This window comes from Accipiter gentilis, chromosome 16 (genome assembly GCF_929443795.1).
Source record: "Accipiter gentilis chromosome 16, bAccGen1.1, whole genome shotgun sequence".
NCBI lineage: Eukaryota > Metazoa > Chordata > Aves > Accipitriformes > Accipitridae > Astur > Astur gentilis.
Window position 1 is genome coordinate 2,336,556 of NC_064895.1, and position 17,154 is coordinate 2,353,709.

A 17,154-nucleotide genomic window follows, 5' to 3' on the forward strand; every position below is an offset into this window, starting at 1 on the left:
GCGGTCTCAGCAGGCAGCGGGCCGTGGCGGGGGGGGGGGGGGGGGGGGGGGGCGGGTGTGTGCTTTTCTCCCCTCCCGGGGAACGATGCCGGCCCAGCTCCATCCTCGGAGCAGCTTGTCCCCAAAAAACCCAAGCGCTGGTGGCATGGGGAGCCTCAGCAGGGTGCCAAAAGTAGCGCTCCCTCTGCATCCCCCAGGGTTTGGGATGGGGGAGGGTGAGTAGGGACCCCCCCACACCCCCATCTTCCTTGCCCCCTCCCCCCCCCCCCCCCCGGAAAAAAGGGGAAAGGAAAAGAAAAAAGAAAAATACTGTTTATTTCACACCACTACATCAAGTGCATCAGTCTGCCGCGTCCCTGGCGGGGCGACCCAGCGTCCCCTCCCTGTCCCCCCCCCCAAACTGCCCCCCCTCCAGCCGTCGCCTCTCCCCATCGCTCCCCGGGCAAGAGGGGTCGAGGGATGGAGCCCCCCAACCTGCCTGGCCCCGGGGCTCAGCGTGGGGGGAGCAGGGAAGGGGGTGCTGCCTCCATTATGGGGTTCACCCCCCCCCCCCCGAATCCCTCTTGGGACAGTGGGAAGCCCAGTGAAGTCCCCAACCATCACCCACAGCGATGTCCCCATGGTGGGGGGAGGGGGGTCGCACCGAGAAACCCCTCGCACTGGTGGGCACGAGGTGGGGGACCGCTGAAATCAAAGGGGGGTGAAATTAAATTGGGGCTTACCCCTAGCGAGCTGTGACACTACCTTGGAAACACAGGAAAACGGCCAAAAAATGAAAATCATTCCTTTTTGGGGGAGGGGGGGCGACGACACTTTGGGGGGGTCAGGAGAGGCGGTGCGTGCAGGCAGGGGGTCCGTCACCACGCACATTACAGGCAAGAGGAGGCATGAGGCAGGCATGACACCTGACGCGAACACGCTTAGGTCATGTGTGATGTGGAGGAAAGGGGGACGGACACACGGACACACCTACGGGCACGGTGGGATGGTGGAGACCCCAGAACCCACCGCGGGGCTGGGGGACAAAGTCGGTGGCAAAAGTGCTGATGGCAGGAGGTCGGGGTGGGCAACAGGGTGGGGGGACGTCCCCGTCCCCGTCCCCTATTTAGGGGATCTGAAAGACGTTGAGTTTACTGGTGTTTTTGAGGGTCTGCCGGCGGTTGCAGAACCAGACGCGGACGACTTCGCGGTCGTAGTTGAGCTCCTTGGCGATCTCGGTGATCTCTTGGCCGGTGGGCAAGGCGTTCTTCTCGAAGTAGGCGTTGAGAGCCTCAATGGCTTGGGGGGTGAAGGAGGTACGGCGCTTCCGTTTTTTGGAGGGTTCCCCCCCGACAAATTCCATCAGGTTTTGTTGCCCCTCTTGGTTACGGAGCTCGGCTTCGCTCAACCACTTCTCCAGCACCGGTTTCAGCTTCTGGGCGCTCTTGGGGGTGATGTCCAGCTTCTCGAACCTGCAGCGGGCACAGAGAAACCCTCAGGGATGTGGTGAGGATCGGGGCGGGGGGGGGGGGGACACACCAGGGGGGACACATCATGAAGGGGTTGGGGGCACTGCTGCCTTCAGTGGGTGAGACCATGGTGGGGAGTGATGCTGCGATGAGGAGCTTCGTGGGTGGCGACCTCACCCACCCTCCTTTCCTCCCATTTTCCTCCTTTCCTCCCATTTTCCTCTTCTCCAGGTTTCCTTTTCTCTGATTTTCCTCCTTTTCTCCAGTCCTCCCTTTCTCCAGCTTTCCTCTCTTTCTCTAAATTTCCTCTCTTTCTCTAAATTTCCTCCCTTTCTCCCGTTTTCCTTTCTCCAGTTTTCCTCCCTTTCCCTCATTCTCCTTTTGTCTAATTTTCCTCCTTTCCCCCAATTTTCCCTCTTTCCTCCAACTTTCCTCCCTTTCTCTAATTCTCCTCCTTTTCCCCCATTTCCCCCTGAGGCTGCAGCCCCTCGCACCTGCAGATGGCCGACTGGCTGTAGGCCGGTCCCTCGGTGGCTGTCAGGGCCTGTCCCACCTGCGTCTGTGTCAGGCCGAGGGACAAACGTCGGATCTTGAAGTTCTTGGCGAATTCCCGGATCTCCTCCAGGTTAATCCCATCCTCCTCCGCGCTGCTGTTGGGAGCCGGGGGCTCTGCCAGCGGAGGGATGCGGGGGCTGCTGTGAAACGGCCATAGATCCGCCTCCCCCCCCCCCCCCCACCATAACGAGCATCCCCTTCATTAGGCTCCATAACGAAGGTTGGGTGCCAGCGGTCATCACCAAGGATGCAGAATGCAGGCGTGCACCATCCTCTCCCCATCCCAGGGGATCCTAGACATTGGCATTCCCCCAGTATCCCCCACAGTATCCCCAGCATCCTCTCCCCATCCCAGGGGATCCCAGACCTCGGCATCCCCCCAGTATCCCCCCTGCCCAGTATCCCCAGCATCCTCTCCCCATCCCAGGGGATCCCAGACTCCATTATCCTTCTTCCCAGCGGACCCCAGTCCCCAGCATCCCCCCAGTACCCCCAGTGGGGACTCACTGGAGACCAGCTGGCTGACGGTGGGGGTCTCCGAGCAGGTGATAGGGACGGGCACAGAAGAAGCCTTTGCTGCCGCAGCAGGATTTGCCATCACCACGGCCGGCTGGGAGAGAGCCGGGGCCGGCTGGATAGGCTGGACCTGGGGCAGAGGGGAGGGTCAGCACCCCCAGAGCAGGGGCTCCCCCTCTTCCAGCACCACGGCCGGGCTGCCTGCCCACCGGCTCCATCCCTGCGGTGGCAGGAGAGCGGCCACTGCATTGCTTTTGCTGATGATGGAGGTAAGACAGGATGGGATGGAGAGGTGATGCTGGAAACCACCCAGCTCCATGCTTGGAATGGGGCCGTGACAATTTGGTACTGGGTTTGGGGTGTCCTGCCACGTAGGTTTGGGAGCAACCAGCGCCTCTGCTCATGCCAAGGTGAGGTTTGGTCACGTCCCATCCCAGCTGGGAAACTCAGCGGGCACAGAGAGCGGGATGCCCCACGGGGCAGCACGGTGGGGCAGGAGGGGATGCGTCCCAAAGCTGCTCACGGGCTCCCAAAGCAACGTGGCTGGGTCCCAGAGCAATACAGCTGGGTCCCAATGATGCTCTCATGCTTCCAGAGCAATGTGGCTGGGTCCCAGAAATGCCCATGTCCCCCCCAAGCAACATGGCCTGGTCCCAAAGAACATGGCAGGGTCCCAAAGATGCTCACGTGCTCCCGAAGCAACACGGCCAGGTCCCAAAGCAACACAGCCACGTCCCAAAGATTCCCATGTGCTTCCAGATCAACGTGGCCACATCCCAACGCAATGTGGTTGGGTCCCAAAGCCACGCAGCCAGGTCCCAAACATGCTCATGTGCTCCCAAAGCAATGTGTCTGGGTCCCAAAGCAACGTGGCTGGGTCCCAAAGCCACACGGCCAGGTCCCAAAGATGCTCACGTGCTCCAAAAGCAATGTGGCTGCACCCCAAAGATGCTCACACGCTCCTAAACCAACACGGCCGGGTCCCAAAGCCACGCGGCCAGGTCCCAAAGATGCTCGTGTGCTCCCAAAGCCACGCAGCCAGGGATGGTGCTAGCCCCTTTGGCCACGCAGCCATCAGCCCCGTGCCCGTCGCTCACCTCGTTCTTGGGGGGGGGCTCGGGGGTGCCGGTTTTCTTGATGGCGGCCGCCTGGATGGCGCTGCCGGCCAGCGTGGCGATGACCTGGCCCTGGGCATTGAGCAGCAGCTGGGGCGTCACCGTCTGTACCTGCAGGTTCTGGGCCGGCAGAGCGGCCGGGGCTGGGCTGGCTGCCGCCATCCCGGGGGGGTTCACCACCCACGGCAGGGTCCCGATCACCTGGGCGAAGGGAGGAGAGCCAGAGCTGGGGTGGGAGGGGGGTTGCGTCTTGCAAACACCCTTCCCCGAGGTGGTGGGGGACACACTGGCTGCGTCCATCTCCTCCTTTCCCAGGAGAAACAACCCCCCTGGTGGGGGGGACGGGGGGGACAGCAGGTGGTGGGTTTGCAAGGGCAGGTCCCCCCTCAGCGGTACCTGGCCCTGGGCGTTGGTCAGGATCTGGCCCGTGATGCCCTGCACGCTGGAGATGGTGTTTGCGATCACGGGGGCGGCTGCCAAGGAGCCGAGGAGCTGGGTTTGGCCCCCGAGAGAAGCCGCGCTGATCTGCAGAGAACCGAAAGCCGGGGGTCAGAGACGTGGGTCACCCCAGGCCACCGCGTCCCCCCGCGCACAGCCGGCCACCCCCTTCCCCGTGGCAGGGTGACTCCTGCCTCGCCGTTGTGATGGGATGCAGTCCCTTGACGCCCTTAAATCCATCCTTTAGATTTTGCCTAAAGCAAAGCTGCCTGCGCGGTCGCTGCTCCTCGTTCACCAGGGATTTGGAAACTGAGGCTGGGATCTTGCACGATCCCCCGGGGACATGATGGCTGAAACAGAGTGCTTCGTCCTCAGGGAAGCACGACTTCTCGCGGCTCTCCACGGCCACGTAAGGCACCGGATAAAGGGAAGCGGGTGCCGAACTCGCCCGGCTCCACGCTGTGGGCTGCCAGGCTCCTTACTATGCCAGGGTTAAAGGCAAATCCAGCAGGTTGGACGGTGATCTGGGTCTGCGTCTCTAACGGCTTGGCCACGGGCGGCGTGGGTGCTGCAGCGGGCTGTGGCAGGATGGGGGGCTGGCCGGGTGCGGTGGGGAAGACGCCAGGGGTCTGGAGGGGGGGCCGGGGCTGGACCGCAGCCTGCAGCGGCTGGGCAGGCTGCACCGGCGCTTGGATGGCTGTGTTCAGTACGGCAGCGGCTACGAAGCAAAGAGATGGAGAGAGCGTGAGCTGGGGGAGAGACGGGGACACCGAGGAGACCCCGAGTGTCCCCCTCACCGCTCACTGTCCCTTCCCAAAGGGAACCGAATCACCAGGTGATTCATCTCCGCACGCTCGTGTTATCGCAGAGAAAGGTCCCCCCAGCTCCCGTGTGACAGGCAGAGCTGAGCCCCTCTGCTGCAGCAGGACGCATCCTGCCCGGCTGTCTAACCCAAACCAGGTGCTGCTCCCCACGCAGAGGGTGAGGGGCACCTCCGCGGTCCTGTCATCTCCCCTCTCTGTGAATCATTCCTGGGACAGAATCCTTCCCTCACGGGAGCTCAAGAGGCAACGATTCCCTCTTACAGGGAACGGCACGAATCCTGCTCTGGGCAGCGCCGGAGAGGCACCCATCTTCCTGCTCTCACGCCCACAGGTCTCCCCCCTTGCAGAACCTCACCTGCTGCAAGGGGGTGCCATACCCAGAGCCCCAAATCTAACCTGGACCTCACATCCCATCCCTGTGCGCTGCCTTCCTCCCTCTCGCCGTCCTCATCCTGCCCTCGCCTTCTCCCACGCTCCCGGCACCTTTTGTACAGGGGGAGCCGCAAACAAGTCCCCAGAATAAAACGCCGTTGCAGACCCCTCCTGGAGAGGACGGCCTGGATTCGGCACAAGCTGGGGGAGGACGAATTAAGGAGGCTGCAAAGCAGAAGAGCGCCGGTTACCTTGCAAATTGGCTATAGGCGGTTTGAAAATTCCCCCTGTAGGAGAAGCAGCCGTCAATCCGGGAAGGGCAGCGACCGTTGCTGTAGGAAATGTCCACACAGCCAGCCCCTGCTGACCTGCCACTTGACCTGCAATACTGATGGGGATAAGAAGAGGTTGAGTAACTGTCCCTGCTGGAACCATTACTCCTGTCACAACTGTTGCTAAGTTTTCCTGAGTCAAGACCTGCAAAAGTAAACAAGATTTAAAAAAGAACAAAAATCAACGCCACTGCAGATAGCATCAGCGGAGCATAAGTCTTTGCAAAGGGGCCCGTAGACCCGGTGGCCGGGCGGCCCGGGGTCCCTCCCATCTCAGCAGCTGGGTTCCCAGCTCTGCGGAGTCCCCCTCTCCGTGGGGAGACGCTGGGGGGGATCCCCCCCGCCCCCCCAAACCACCCGACGCGTCTCTGGCAGCACCTCGGCGGCGCAAGGCCCTTGGCGAGGGCGCCAAGCAGAGGGAAACCGCTTTGGTTCGGGGCGTAGGTCCTACACCCCGCGCCACGAGCGGTCGTCTCTGCCCTCGGGGTTTGCCTACAGCAAGCGGACGCCTCCCCGGGGGTCCCCAACTTGTCCTCCCCCCCTCCACCCCAGTCCTCTCCCTCCTCTCCCATCCCGCTCCGTGGCTGCAGGGTAGTTACCTGCGGGGTCGCCTGCACGGCCAGCGGGGCCAACGTCTGCGGCTGCTGGCTCGTGGCGTGGCTGAAGGTGCCGACGGAGGGGACGGTGCTGGGTGATGCTCTGGCCGCCGGTTTGGCTTTGCCTGCGGAAAGGCGGAGGAGATGGGTTGGAGAGATGCTGCCGGTTGAGCGATAGCAGCTTGTCTGTGCAAAGGATGGGGGTGAGGGTGGGGGGCACCCAAATTACACGCACCCAGGGAATGAACACCCTCCCACGGGTGTCCCGGGGGAGCTGCAGCCCCATGGAGCCAGCGTGAAACCCAGCGTGGGGCATCCTCGGGAACAGCGCTCTGCATCCCCCAGGGTGGGGTTGCTGCCCAGGTTGCGGGATGCAGGGCAAAGGCATTTGGGGGCTTCTTACGGGGAGGAGGCAAAGGGGGGAGAAGGGAGAGGTTTGGGTCATTTGGGGAGGAATGAGTGTGGGGAATAGGGGGGTTAAGGAGATACAAAGGAGCGGTGGCATGTAAGCGGTTTGCTGGGCTGTGTGCGCCTCTCTTGGGCTGTCGGATCCGGCAGGAGATATTTTCCTCCGCCAGCTGCTGGCTCCAAAATTAGCAGCAATTAAAGTGGTGTCAGTCCCCGAACAATTCACCCAGGAAGGGGGAGCTGGAAAGGGAAGGGACCGATATCGCCCAGCCAGCACCCAGCAGAGGGGCGTCCCCCGTGGGCTGAGCTTCATTGGGTGTCTTTCAACCCTGCACCCAAATTCACAGAATATATAATATTTCATAGTTATTGTGAACATCCGAGTAAGAGGAAACCTTGTTCCTAATCCATATTTATTACTCGCAAAAGAGCTACTTGTTTTTTGAGCAACCTCTTGTATTTATTCTGCTCAACTTCTAATAATGGCAACCCGCGAGTATAAAATCCACTTAATCCTCTTCTATTTTTGTAAAAAGAAAAACACCCTTTTCCTGCCTTTTCCTTTGGCAGAAAAAAAGTTTTACCAAATAAATACTTTTCTCATCTAAGAGCCAGGCATTTCTCGGGTTTGGTTCCTTGCCCAGAAATAACTACAGGTCTGAAAGATTTAAAAAAGCTTTTTTTTTTTTTAAATTTCCTACCAAAACCAAGCACAGATAACACCCAGCACTTCCCAAATTGCAAAGACTGTGCTACGGGGCAGCAACGCTGCCAGGTCTGATGGGTTTTGTGTAGCCTGCTGTGCTTTTCCTCCCCTCCAGCCTGCGGCAGCAGGACCAGAGCATCCCCCAGTGCGGAGGGACACTCGCCTCTTCCTCTTACCAACTGACCTCAAACAAGCTACAATCCTGCCCTTTTTTTTTTTTTTTGGCAAAACCATGAGAATCTGGTTGTGCTCTGAATACAGCACAGAGGTGACAACCAGAGAAAAGTCCTATTTATAAATAAAGCACAAGAGTGGCAGGAAAGGGGATGGGACAGGGGCGCTTGCAGGTGGATTTGGGATGGACCTGCAGGAGAATTGGGGTGCCGGCCAAAAAGCAGCAAGATATAGAGCAGGATCTCCCCAAAGCCTTATTTCCAGAGCTGCATTCCCGTGCGAGAAGGGATGCACCAGCAGTGAGCTCGGCACCCTGGAACAGCCTGGGGCTGGGGAGAGGAAACCCAAGCCCCTGCTCTAAGTGGCTGTGGGAAAACCGAGCTCCCCAGCAAACCATCTCATTGACAAATGTCCTCTCTATTTTAAGCACATATTTGAGGGCTGTCCTCGATGCAGGATGCTTTCCCCCATCTCCTCCTGGAGGAGGAATTGGTTTTGCTAACTCCTAACCCAGCTTGGCATGGGGATGCTCCAGAGCAGGGTGAGTCTGCCTGCGCTGATGGGTGCAGCTCATCCTCCCGGCTCCGACCCAGCGGTCCGGAGCCCAACTTCACTTGCAGGGATGGACAGACCAGGGGCAACCCAGGGAATGAGCCCCGGGGAAGGAAGGTGTCTTACCGGCTGCCTCCCCGCTGCATGAGCTCTGGGTGCTGGGTGGGACCTCTTCTCTGCCTGGGTGGCCGGTCTTTCCCGGGGAGCTCCGTGCTACCTCCCCTGGTGGCATCTCCAAGGGTTTCCGGTCCTCCTCGGCCGGGAGCGGGGTGTCCACGCCGACCTCCAGCACTCGGATGGTTTCATGGCTGGACATGACAATAACCTGCAGATGTGCCCCAAAATATCCATCAGCTCCGGGTGCCCAACCCCACGGCGGTGTCCCCCAGGCCAGGCACCCCAGGGCAGAGCAAAGAAGCTCCCCCTGCCCCACGGGAAATGTCTTAGGGTGACCCTTAAAACCGACCAAGCAGAGCCCACCCCGTCCCCTCAAGGAGGGATGGATGAGGGGGATCACAGTCCCCCCCTAGCACCTTGCTGCTTTAATTAATCGGCAACTTCTGGGCTCTGATACACCCCGGCTCTGCACGCATCAGCGGGCGAGACCTTCAGCAGGTAAAACACGGCTGCCAGCGGCCGCACCACCATATCTGCACTGATCTACAGCCCCGGGGGTCTGACCCAGGGTCGGGCAAGCCCTCCAAATCAAGATAGGATTTCTCCTGTATTGAGAAGACATGGAGAGTGATGAGCAGAGATACCTGCTGCTCCTCCAGCTCTCCCATGGCTACAGGCAGCCAAACCCTGGAGCAAAGATCTCTTGCAAACAGCAAGGCTGCGGAGTGAGGACCGCACGCCTCCTCTTTGTTGTTAAAAAAACCTGAGATGAGGAAACCAAGCTCCAAAAGATGGGGTTGAACATTTCCATGCCCAAGTGTGGGGGCAAACAGGGTGGTCGTGAGCACGGGGCAGGAGTGAGATGGTTTTTCACCCGGTGCCAGGGCACACAGTGGGGCTCCAAATCGCAAATCCCCACCCCGCGGCCCTCTGGGTTGTGGGGTGTGAAGGGGTACAGTGGGGATGGAGCCGGTGATGACCGTACCTGCTCGTTGACCGTTAGCGAAGCCTCCTGGGGCTGCACGGCTTCAGTGTCCATGGTGTCCCGGCAAAGGTGGGAGAGGGCTCAGACCTTCCACATGCTGCAAGTGGGGAACACGGGAGGGTTCGTCATTGACACAGCGAGCGGCTTGGGGGGGGTCACACGCTGGGTCGACCCAGGGTGCAGAGCAAACCTGGTCTCTCCCACTGCTTCCCTGCTCCTCTCTGGCTCTACCACCCACCTCTCTCCCACTCTGTACTGGCCCCGGCTGCGATTCAGGGCACCGCAGAGCTTGCTAATGCCCTCCTGCCCTGTGCCGTGGGGAGGCATGCTCCTCCCCAGGGGAGGCTTTGGTATCTCGGGTACCTCCCACCACCTCCCGTCCTCTTGGCAAAGAGGTCATGGACGTGGGGTAGCGTAATTTATTGGGTGAACATCAAATATACAGGCAGCAGAGCAAGGGAAGGGTTATTGCAAGGGCCAAGCCTTTCCACCTCTTCTCTCCCTTTGGGAGATGAGCATGCAATTCCTATAGCGTCCTTTGAAAACTCTAAAAAACCAGGCACGGACCACACGAAACCACCTATGCCTCCTATTTGAAGCCCAGAGCAGGTCCCCAAAGTCTTGGCATGATGCTTCGCAGCTCTCCCAAGCCCCTGATGCTGGCTGGAAGAAGTAGGAGAGTCAATTTGCTCTTTCCTGAGGGGACCTAAATTGATGGGGACACTTCATTAAGCTGGTGAAATGAGTCGTTCATGGAGGGAAGGGGCTTGGGCACACCTGTTGGAAGGCAACTCTTCCTCTTCCAACACCCTTCATTAACTCATTTGGTCACGTATTGTCCCCTCGCTACCTTGCAGAAGCATAATTGCCTTTATAAGAGGCTTATGAATTTTTTATTAGGAACGTCTCGGGGATGCATTTAACCAGCCAGCCTGGATGACATTCAAAATTACTCGATGTATGTGCAAAGGTGTCCTTGTTTGTGTAACTGCTCGGGAGCCTGGAGGCATGTTGATGCTGGTAGTTGCAGCCAGACCCCAGCACTCCCCGTCCCAGCTGTCCCAAAATGCTGGGCAGCGTCTGCTCACCTCCAGTGCTGACCACCTCTGTGCTGGGCCTGATCCTGTCTCTGCCCCACAAGGGATGCTGGCATCGCACAGACCAGCCAGCTCAGCCCTCGGCAAGCTCTGCAAAGCCGAGTGTGTTAAACGGAGGCAGAGCTCGGGCAGAGCCTCCCCGGGCTCACAACTCATCCGTAAGGGAATTTCAGCCCCAAACTTATGTTAGTGCATTTCATCCCTTGTTTTTCACTTCTGCCAGGGAATCTGGTGCGGCGCGGGCATCCCCTGCCGCTCTGCTCTGCTGTGATACATCGGCCCGTCACGTCAGCCCAGGAGACAATTCCAGGATGCAAGAAACATCCCCCGGCACTGTTTTACAAGCCCTTTATCGTTTCTCTGCGTCTTAGAAGCCACCAGGCTCCTGCTGAGGCCGCCGAGCGTATCCTGAGCCAGAGCTGGTGTTTGTATGCAATTAGTAAACATAGTTATTCGGATCCTGTTGATCCAAAGGGGCCTAAATTGAATTAAGAGCCAAATTCTCATTTGAAACTCAACAGGGGCCAAGCATCTAATTCCCTTAGGCTGGCTTTTGTACACACCACTCATTATTTATTATCTGCAGTGAAGTGACGCCTGGGGTCCCAGCAGAGACGGGGCTATTTCCTTCGCCAGCCGCTCACCCCAGCTCTCCTCCTTCCTTAGCCCTGCCAGGCTCAACCCGAAAATTCACACAGGACCGGGAACAGTCCTGCTGCCAGATTCAGCCAGGACTTTTAGAGCAGCCGGTGACTGATCTCCAGTAGCCGCTGTGAATTTTTAAACCTGGCCTTAGCTTCAGAGCAGACAAACACCTTGGGATGCCGGTGCACAGTTTAATTAACAATTTATTCTAGTGCAACAGAGAACAGAGCAAGGGACGAGCAAGTGGCTTATGCAGGCAGCTGGCATTATTAAAAGTTAATGAGCTCTCCAGCAGCCAGAGCCCGGCAAACGGTGAGGAAGCCGGAGCAAGGGATATTTGTGCTGCCTGCAAGGGGCAGGCAGTGCAGCCAAACCAGCAAACCAAAGGAGCAAAGTGTCCCGCTGCAAGAAGAGCGAGCAAGGGAAGGAAAACTCTCCAGAGGAGCTTTCTGAACCTCTCTGGAGAGTAGCTGGCAATGGGGAGGGGGCATGGGAGGGGCTCTGACCCTGTGTCCTGCTGAATTCACCCCACAGGCTGTGATCCACTAGCTCCAGGTAGCTGCTGTCTATCACTTTATCTTCTCCCTGCACCACCGGACCATGCTGGCCTGGATGGATCCCGGCACAAGCTAACGAGGAGCCAACCCCAGCGTCTTGTGGCAGCTTTTTCCTACACCTGAGCCTGGAAGAGGTGGGAAAGCTTCCTCCTCTCATCCCAGCACCTTCCTGCCACCGTTGCTGCCCCAGGGACCCCTCCCCAGCTCCCCACTCCGGCTGTCACATAGGGGTCTTCATTTAGAGCAGGTAGTTGAGCCCAAATTGGGATCCCAAACTGGCAGGTGAGGGCACAACGACTGCAGCTGGAAGGGAAGGGGCAGTGAAGGGGCTGCTCGGTCTGTGGGGAGACCCCTCCTGCACAGCCAGGACACATCCAAAACTCAAAACCACCCGCAGAGTCACTGCAGAGCAGGGCCGGGAGCGGTGGGGGGCACAGGGCTGCTGTGTGGGGAACATGGAGCCGAAATCCTGTGGGATTGCTGCGGTGATCTTCAGGGCAGTGTGGGGAGAGGCGGCAGCCCCGGTACTCACTCACTGTTTGCTCTGGGGTGAAAGGACACTCCTGGCAGGAGACGGGGCTGGATGCTGCGTCCTGCTCCTCGGGACGGGCTGCTGGGCTGCGGCACTCCGGATTTAGCCTGTAGGGAGAGAAAAACCAGAGCTGTCTCTGTGTCGAGCTCTGCCTGCTCCCACGCTCCCCGAAAGCAATGAGGAACAACAGGATCCCGCGCGTCAAGCTCTCGGTGAGAGGGGACAACTCAAAAGCGTCCCATCCTCGCAACTTAATTCTCCTTTATTGCTCCTCATTGCTGCCGAAGGGCTGTAGGGAGAGAAAAAACAGAGCTGTCTCTGTGCCGAGCTCTGCCTGCTCCCGTACTCCCCGAAAGCGATGAGGAGCAACGAGATCCCGCGCGTCAAGCTCTTGGCGAGAGGGGACAACTCAAAAGCGTCCCATCCTCGCAACTTAATTCTCCCTTATGGCTCCTCATTGCTGCCAAAGGGCAGAGGAGCTTTGGGAAACTCAAGCTGAAATGGCGAGCTGCCTCTAAAGCCCGTGGTACTGAGAAATTAATGCACGTGTTGGCTTTTCTCAGAGGCTCAGAGTTCGGTGATGTAAGGAGGACCGAACACCGCTGCCAACACCAGACCTCGCCGTTATCTGTCCCCATCCATCCCAGCCTACGTTAAAGACCCTCCCTCAGAACCTCAGATTTATTCTAGCACAATCGGAGTGGCGAAAGGCTGAAGAGGGCAATAATATCCCTGCTCTGACCGCTGTATTTATCTCTGTGTGAGCCGTAGATCTGTTCAGGCCTGCCCCGTGGGGGAAGACTCAAATAACACGGAGAGAAGAGGAGAGAGAGATTTTTTCTTGGTGCTGTGCAAAGAGACCAATTAGTGTGCTAGACGATTAAACAGACATTTCATAATGTCAGGCTCGATGCAGTTTGGCGGCGTGCTTCGGATTTCGGAGTGGGCTGCTTCTCCTGTAGCAGACATTCGGCAGGTCGGCAGTACCATTTCATTTCGTTTCTTCACACTTTTTTTTTTTTTTTTTTTTTGCAATTAATGGGACAAATAATTTGTCCAGATGGTGGTGTTAAGTGCACACAGCAAGAAGACAGCCATTTCACAACAGATGGCGGCAAGGAAATGAAATGCACAAAATAATAATAATAATATTTAAAAAAAAAAGAAGGGGGGGGGAAAAAAAGGGAAGGATAATTTAAGATGCTCCGAGTCTCACTGTGAATATAATTGCCGTGTTAATTACAAGTGTTGATGAGTCAGAGATGTAGCCACTTGGATCCCAAGTGGGTGGAAATCTAAGTTTGAACGAACTTGCCACAGGTGAGAAACCCTAAGAGGTTAATTAAACCTGCTTCGCGCAGAAGACATTTTGGACACAACTACCGCTCGCTAATTACTCGCTGTCGTTATCTTGGATTAATTCCTTTGGATGGACACTCCGATCCCAGGCTGAGGAGTCTGAATGCACCATAAGCAGACGCCAGCTTCAGGTAGACAAGCCCCAAAAGCCGGTGCTAAGACACCGGTTCCTGCCCCGAGGTGGGTTTGCACGCTCGCACCCCAACGGGGCAAGTGTGCAAATACACGTGGACGTACAGACACACCGACACCTCCCAGCAAAGCTGTGTCCAGTGCAAACAGGGACGGGTCTGGGTCGTGGTCCCGCTCCCTGGAAATGAAGCGTTAGGGTAACAGCGCAGCCCCAAGCATCCCTTGCTGCAGTCTTGCCAGCTCGCGTGATTTTTTTCACTACGTTCGAGTGGAAGGATCAGGCTGGAAATGATGTCAACAGAGGGAATTATTTTTCGAAGCATATTTCCAGGTGTCACAGCGGTGGAGACCTGGACCAAAGCGCAGCCAAGCAGTTTGCAAGGTTTTCTTCCCTCCTCACAAATCAGCTTCCCTCTTAAAATGCCTTTTTACCTTTCTACACTTTACAACTTTTAAGAATTTACTGCATTTACTGATGGGGAAACTGAGGCAGGGGACGAGATGCGACGCATTGCCGCCAGACCTCAAAACCATCCATCTCCGACAAGGACACGCATCCCAGGGCTGCCTGGCAAGCATCCCTGTACCCGAGCTCACCCTCCGCAAGCCAGGAGGAAAAAGAAAACCAGGCATTTTCTTCTGGTGGGAGAGGAGCCGAACCGGCCAGCCCCAACCTCTGAAATAAAACCTTTCCGCTAAGCAGCAAAACGATGTAAATCTAATTTCTACCCCATTTCCACCCCTATTCTTCTGGCCCTGCAGCAACCCCGCCGGCACGGTGCCGCAGTAGGGCTTCGGGTCCGGGCACAGGACTGCAGCCAGCCGATGTAGAGCCTTGCTGAGCACGGTTTTACAGCCAGCTGTTAAATTCCTGAAGATCGGGGCTGTAAGGGAAAACTGGCGGCATCTGTACCGGCAGGACAGTGAAATCTTTTTTGAGAGAGGTTTTTTTCTGCTAGGAGGCTTTTGGAGGAGCCATGGCAGCTCCCCAGCGTCCTTCATCCACAGTGTTGAGTCAACTTCATGCCTGGAAAACCCCGGAGCCAGGGCTGAGGCCGCTGAATCCCAGGAAAAACTCATCTACCGGCCCAACTCACCTTCCAAAAGTGCAGCCGGGGCCGCTCAGGGCTGATCATAAAGTTTATCAACAAACTGAGGGGCTACATTGAGCCTGGACACATGGTTGTGGCGAGCCTGCTGGGGCAGGAGCTGGCTCAGGAATTCGCATTGGTGAAGAAAATGGAGCTGCTGACACGTAGCAGGCACTTCCCAGCCTGGATTATGTTGCTCGAGAGATGCAAACGGCACCGGAGCAGGACATGGAGAGGTTGGTTGGCATCGATTTGGCCCCAGCCTGCGTAAAGCTGCCAGGGATGAGCCCTGCCACAAGTACAGCTCGCTCCGGCACCCCAATCCCAAACAGAAACACGGGTGATCCTTTAATCGCTTCATCAGAGCGTCTGCTGCCCGGGCAAGGGAGAGGAAATACCCGGCGGAGGGTCCCAAAACCTGCTTGAAAAAAAGGGGGAAAACCCAAAACCAGTTGACCAGGCTTTCTTGCCAGTTTGGCGGTTTAACTCCGTTATTTGCAAAATCCTCTTTGCACCGTTAAAACATTTTTTCTCCTGGCCATGTCGTGTTTTTTTCACGAATAGGGAAGACGCACGGGAGACTCTGCTACCGCCGGGCTGTGCAGCCTTGGTTGAATCTCTTCATCTTTGCTTTGCTTCCCACCTTCACGGGGTTTTGGGGGCAAAAGCCTGATCCCGAATACAACCTCCTGCCTCTGTGGCCGTGCTCAGGGTGGTGGGGGTCCCCTCGTTGCTGCCTGTTTGCAATGCAAACCCCGGCCGGCTCGTCCCGGCATGGGGAGCAGCCGGATCAGCTTACGGTGACTTCCCAGGAATCTGCTCCTTTCTCCAGAGAGACAAGAAAGTATTTTTATTCCGGCTACACATAGACAGAGGAGATGATGGGATTAAGTTCACCTCCCAAGGTCATGCCAGAGGAGCGTGGCAAAACCAGGAGCAGATTTCGGATCTCCCAAGCCGGCGCACTCGGACCTCCCATCTGTCTCCCCCAAAATAGTGCCCAGTGCATCAATCGCTCTCTGTCCTGCCAACGCCGCGGGACTGGAAACCACCTCGAGGGTCCAGGACATCTCAGAGGGACATCACGGTCGGTTTGGGGGGGCACGGGGCCCCCCCACTCAGCCTACGGTCCCATGAAATGCAATGGGAGGGGGGGGAGCGCAGCACTTCAGGGACTTTTAAAGCGGGGTTCATCGCCTGAAGACCAAACCTGACCCTGAGATGGCTGCAGGTGCTGGGGATGGGTCTAAGCGGGGGGGGGGGGGGGACGACACACAGCCCTTTTCCTTCCCTCCATAGGGAAGGAGAGGGCACAGCCCCCTCCCCCCCGCCCCGGACGGTCAGGACCCACCGTACCCCATACAGTCCCCCCCCAAATCCCCTGCACTGTCGGACCTCTGCCAGCCTGGGCTCTGCAGCACCCAGGGAAGGTCGTCCCCCCCCACCCTGAAACGCAAACCGAGGGGCTCAGGGTGGCCGTGGGAACTGCCCCCGGGACCCCTCTGCAGGGATGCACAGCCCCCCCCCCCCCCAACCCTCGCAGCCCCCATGCCGTGCCCGACACTGTGCCAGAGCACCCCAAAATGCCTTTGTACCCCCCCCAGCCCTAGTCTCCATCCACCCCACTCAGCTGCAACAGCCGCCCCCCCCCCCCCCCCCGGAGCTCCTGGGCACCCAAATCCTTGCCTGGCACCCGCACCCCAAGGGCAGGGCCACTCCCTTGTCTCCCACCCCGGGGGTCCCTTTGCCCTCCCCCGGCAGGACCCCAACACTTTCCTCCTGTCCTGCCCCCCCCCCCCCCGCCCTCTTCCAGTACTATTCATCCCCAGCCCTGTTTCTCCTCTCCTGCACCCCAAAACCCATCTCCCACAGCCCCCAAATTCTATTGACACCCCCCCCCCCCGAAGGGCAGTCACCCCCTTTCCCTGCCCTAGGGCTCGCCAGCCCCCCTCTTTCCCCCTTTCCCGGACACCCCCAGCTCCGGGGTCCCCCCAGGGACCCCCCACCTCCCCGTGGTCTCCCCTGGCATCCCCTAATCCTAAAACCTCACACCCCCCCCCCCCGCACCCCCAATTCCGGTGCCCCCCATCTGCATCCCCCACTCTTCGTGGCGTCCGTCTGTCCCCAGTTCTCCCCAATTTACCCCCCCCAAATCCCACTGCACCCCCCCCCAAATCCCCCCTCCCCAAAACCCCACCGACCTACCCTTCCCCCCCTTAAAAATCCACCACCCCCCCCCCAAAAAAAACGCTGCACCCCTCCGCCGTTTTCCCCTCCGCTCCCGTTTCCACCCCCACCCCTCCATATCACTCTTTATCATAAATATATAAATTATGCTAATTACGGCATTGCATATTCACCGCGGCGGGGCCCGCCGCCCCCCGCCCGGCCCCGCTCCGGCCCCGCACTCACCGGCTCGAAGGGGAGAAGGGAAAAGGGGGGGGGGGGGGGGGGGGGCTGGAAGGGGAGGAAGAGGAGGAGGAAGAGGGGGGGGGGGGAATCCGCACCGCTCCGCGCTTCTCCGCGTTGCTCCGCGCCTTCTCCTCTGCCGGGGAATAATTAAAAATTCATCTCACAGCGGCGGCGGCGGCGGCACAAAGGGG

General features: G+C 58.4%; 1 protein-coding gene across 4 annotated transcripts; it reads right to left on the bottom strand.

Annotated features, from left to right (window-relative positions):
• Nucleotides 1–417: 417 nt before the first annotated feature.
• On the bottom strand, nt 418–17,133 carry POU6F1 (POU class 6 homeobox 1). 4 transcript variants are annotated; one of them, XM_049819495.1, is made up of 12 exons: nt 17,059–17,133; nt 11,970–12,076; nt 9,139–9,235; nt 8,163–8,361; nt 6,200–6,321; nt 5,520–5,745; nt 4,555–4,790; nt 4,031–4,159; nt 3,617–3,835; nt 2,511–2,649; nt 1,943–2,117; nt 418–1,451 (listed from the first exon to the last, which is right to left on the bottom strand). In XM_049819495.1, exons 3-12 carry the CDS (start codon nt 9,190–9,192, stop codon nt 1,106–1,108), a joined length of 1,845 nt encoding a protein of 614 aa, XP_049675452.1. In that variant the 5' UTR covers nt 9,193–9,235; nt 11,970–12,076; nt 17,059–17,133; the 3' UTR covers nt 418–1,105. The 4 variants fall into 4 exon arrangements, with proteins under 4 accessions (XP_049675452.1, XP_049675454.1, XP_049675453.1 ...); XM_049819497.1 differs by lacking the exon at nt 17,059–17,133 and adding an exon at nt 16,964–16,981; XM_049819496.1 differs by lacking the exon at nt 17,059–17,133 and adding an exon at nt 15,449–15,791.
• Nucleotides 17,134–17,154: the final 21 nt, after the last annotated feature.

Coding starts and splice junctions, on each gene's coding strand:
- POU6F1 (XM_049819495.1), bottom strand. CDS start 9,192: ATGGACACTGAAGCCGTGCAGCCCCAGGAGGCTTCGCTAACGGTCAAC. Junction 8,362..9,138: donor CGCTAACGGTCAACGAGCAG/GTACGGTCATCA, acceptor GCACATCTGCAG/GTTATTGTCATGTCCAGCCA. Junction 6,322..8,162: donor ATGCAGCGGGGAGGCAGCCG/GTAAGACACCTT, acceptor GCCTTTCCGCAG/GCAAAGCCAAACCGGCGGCC.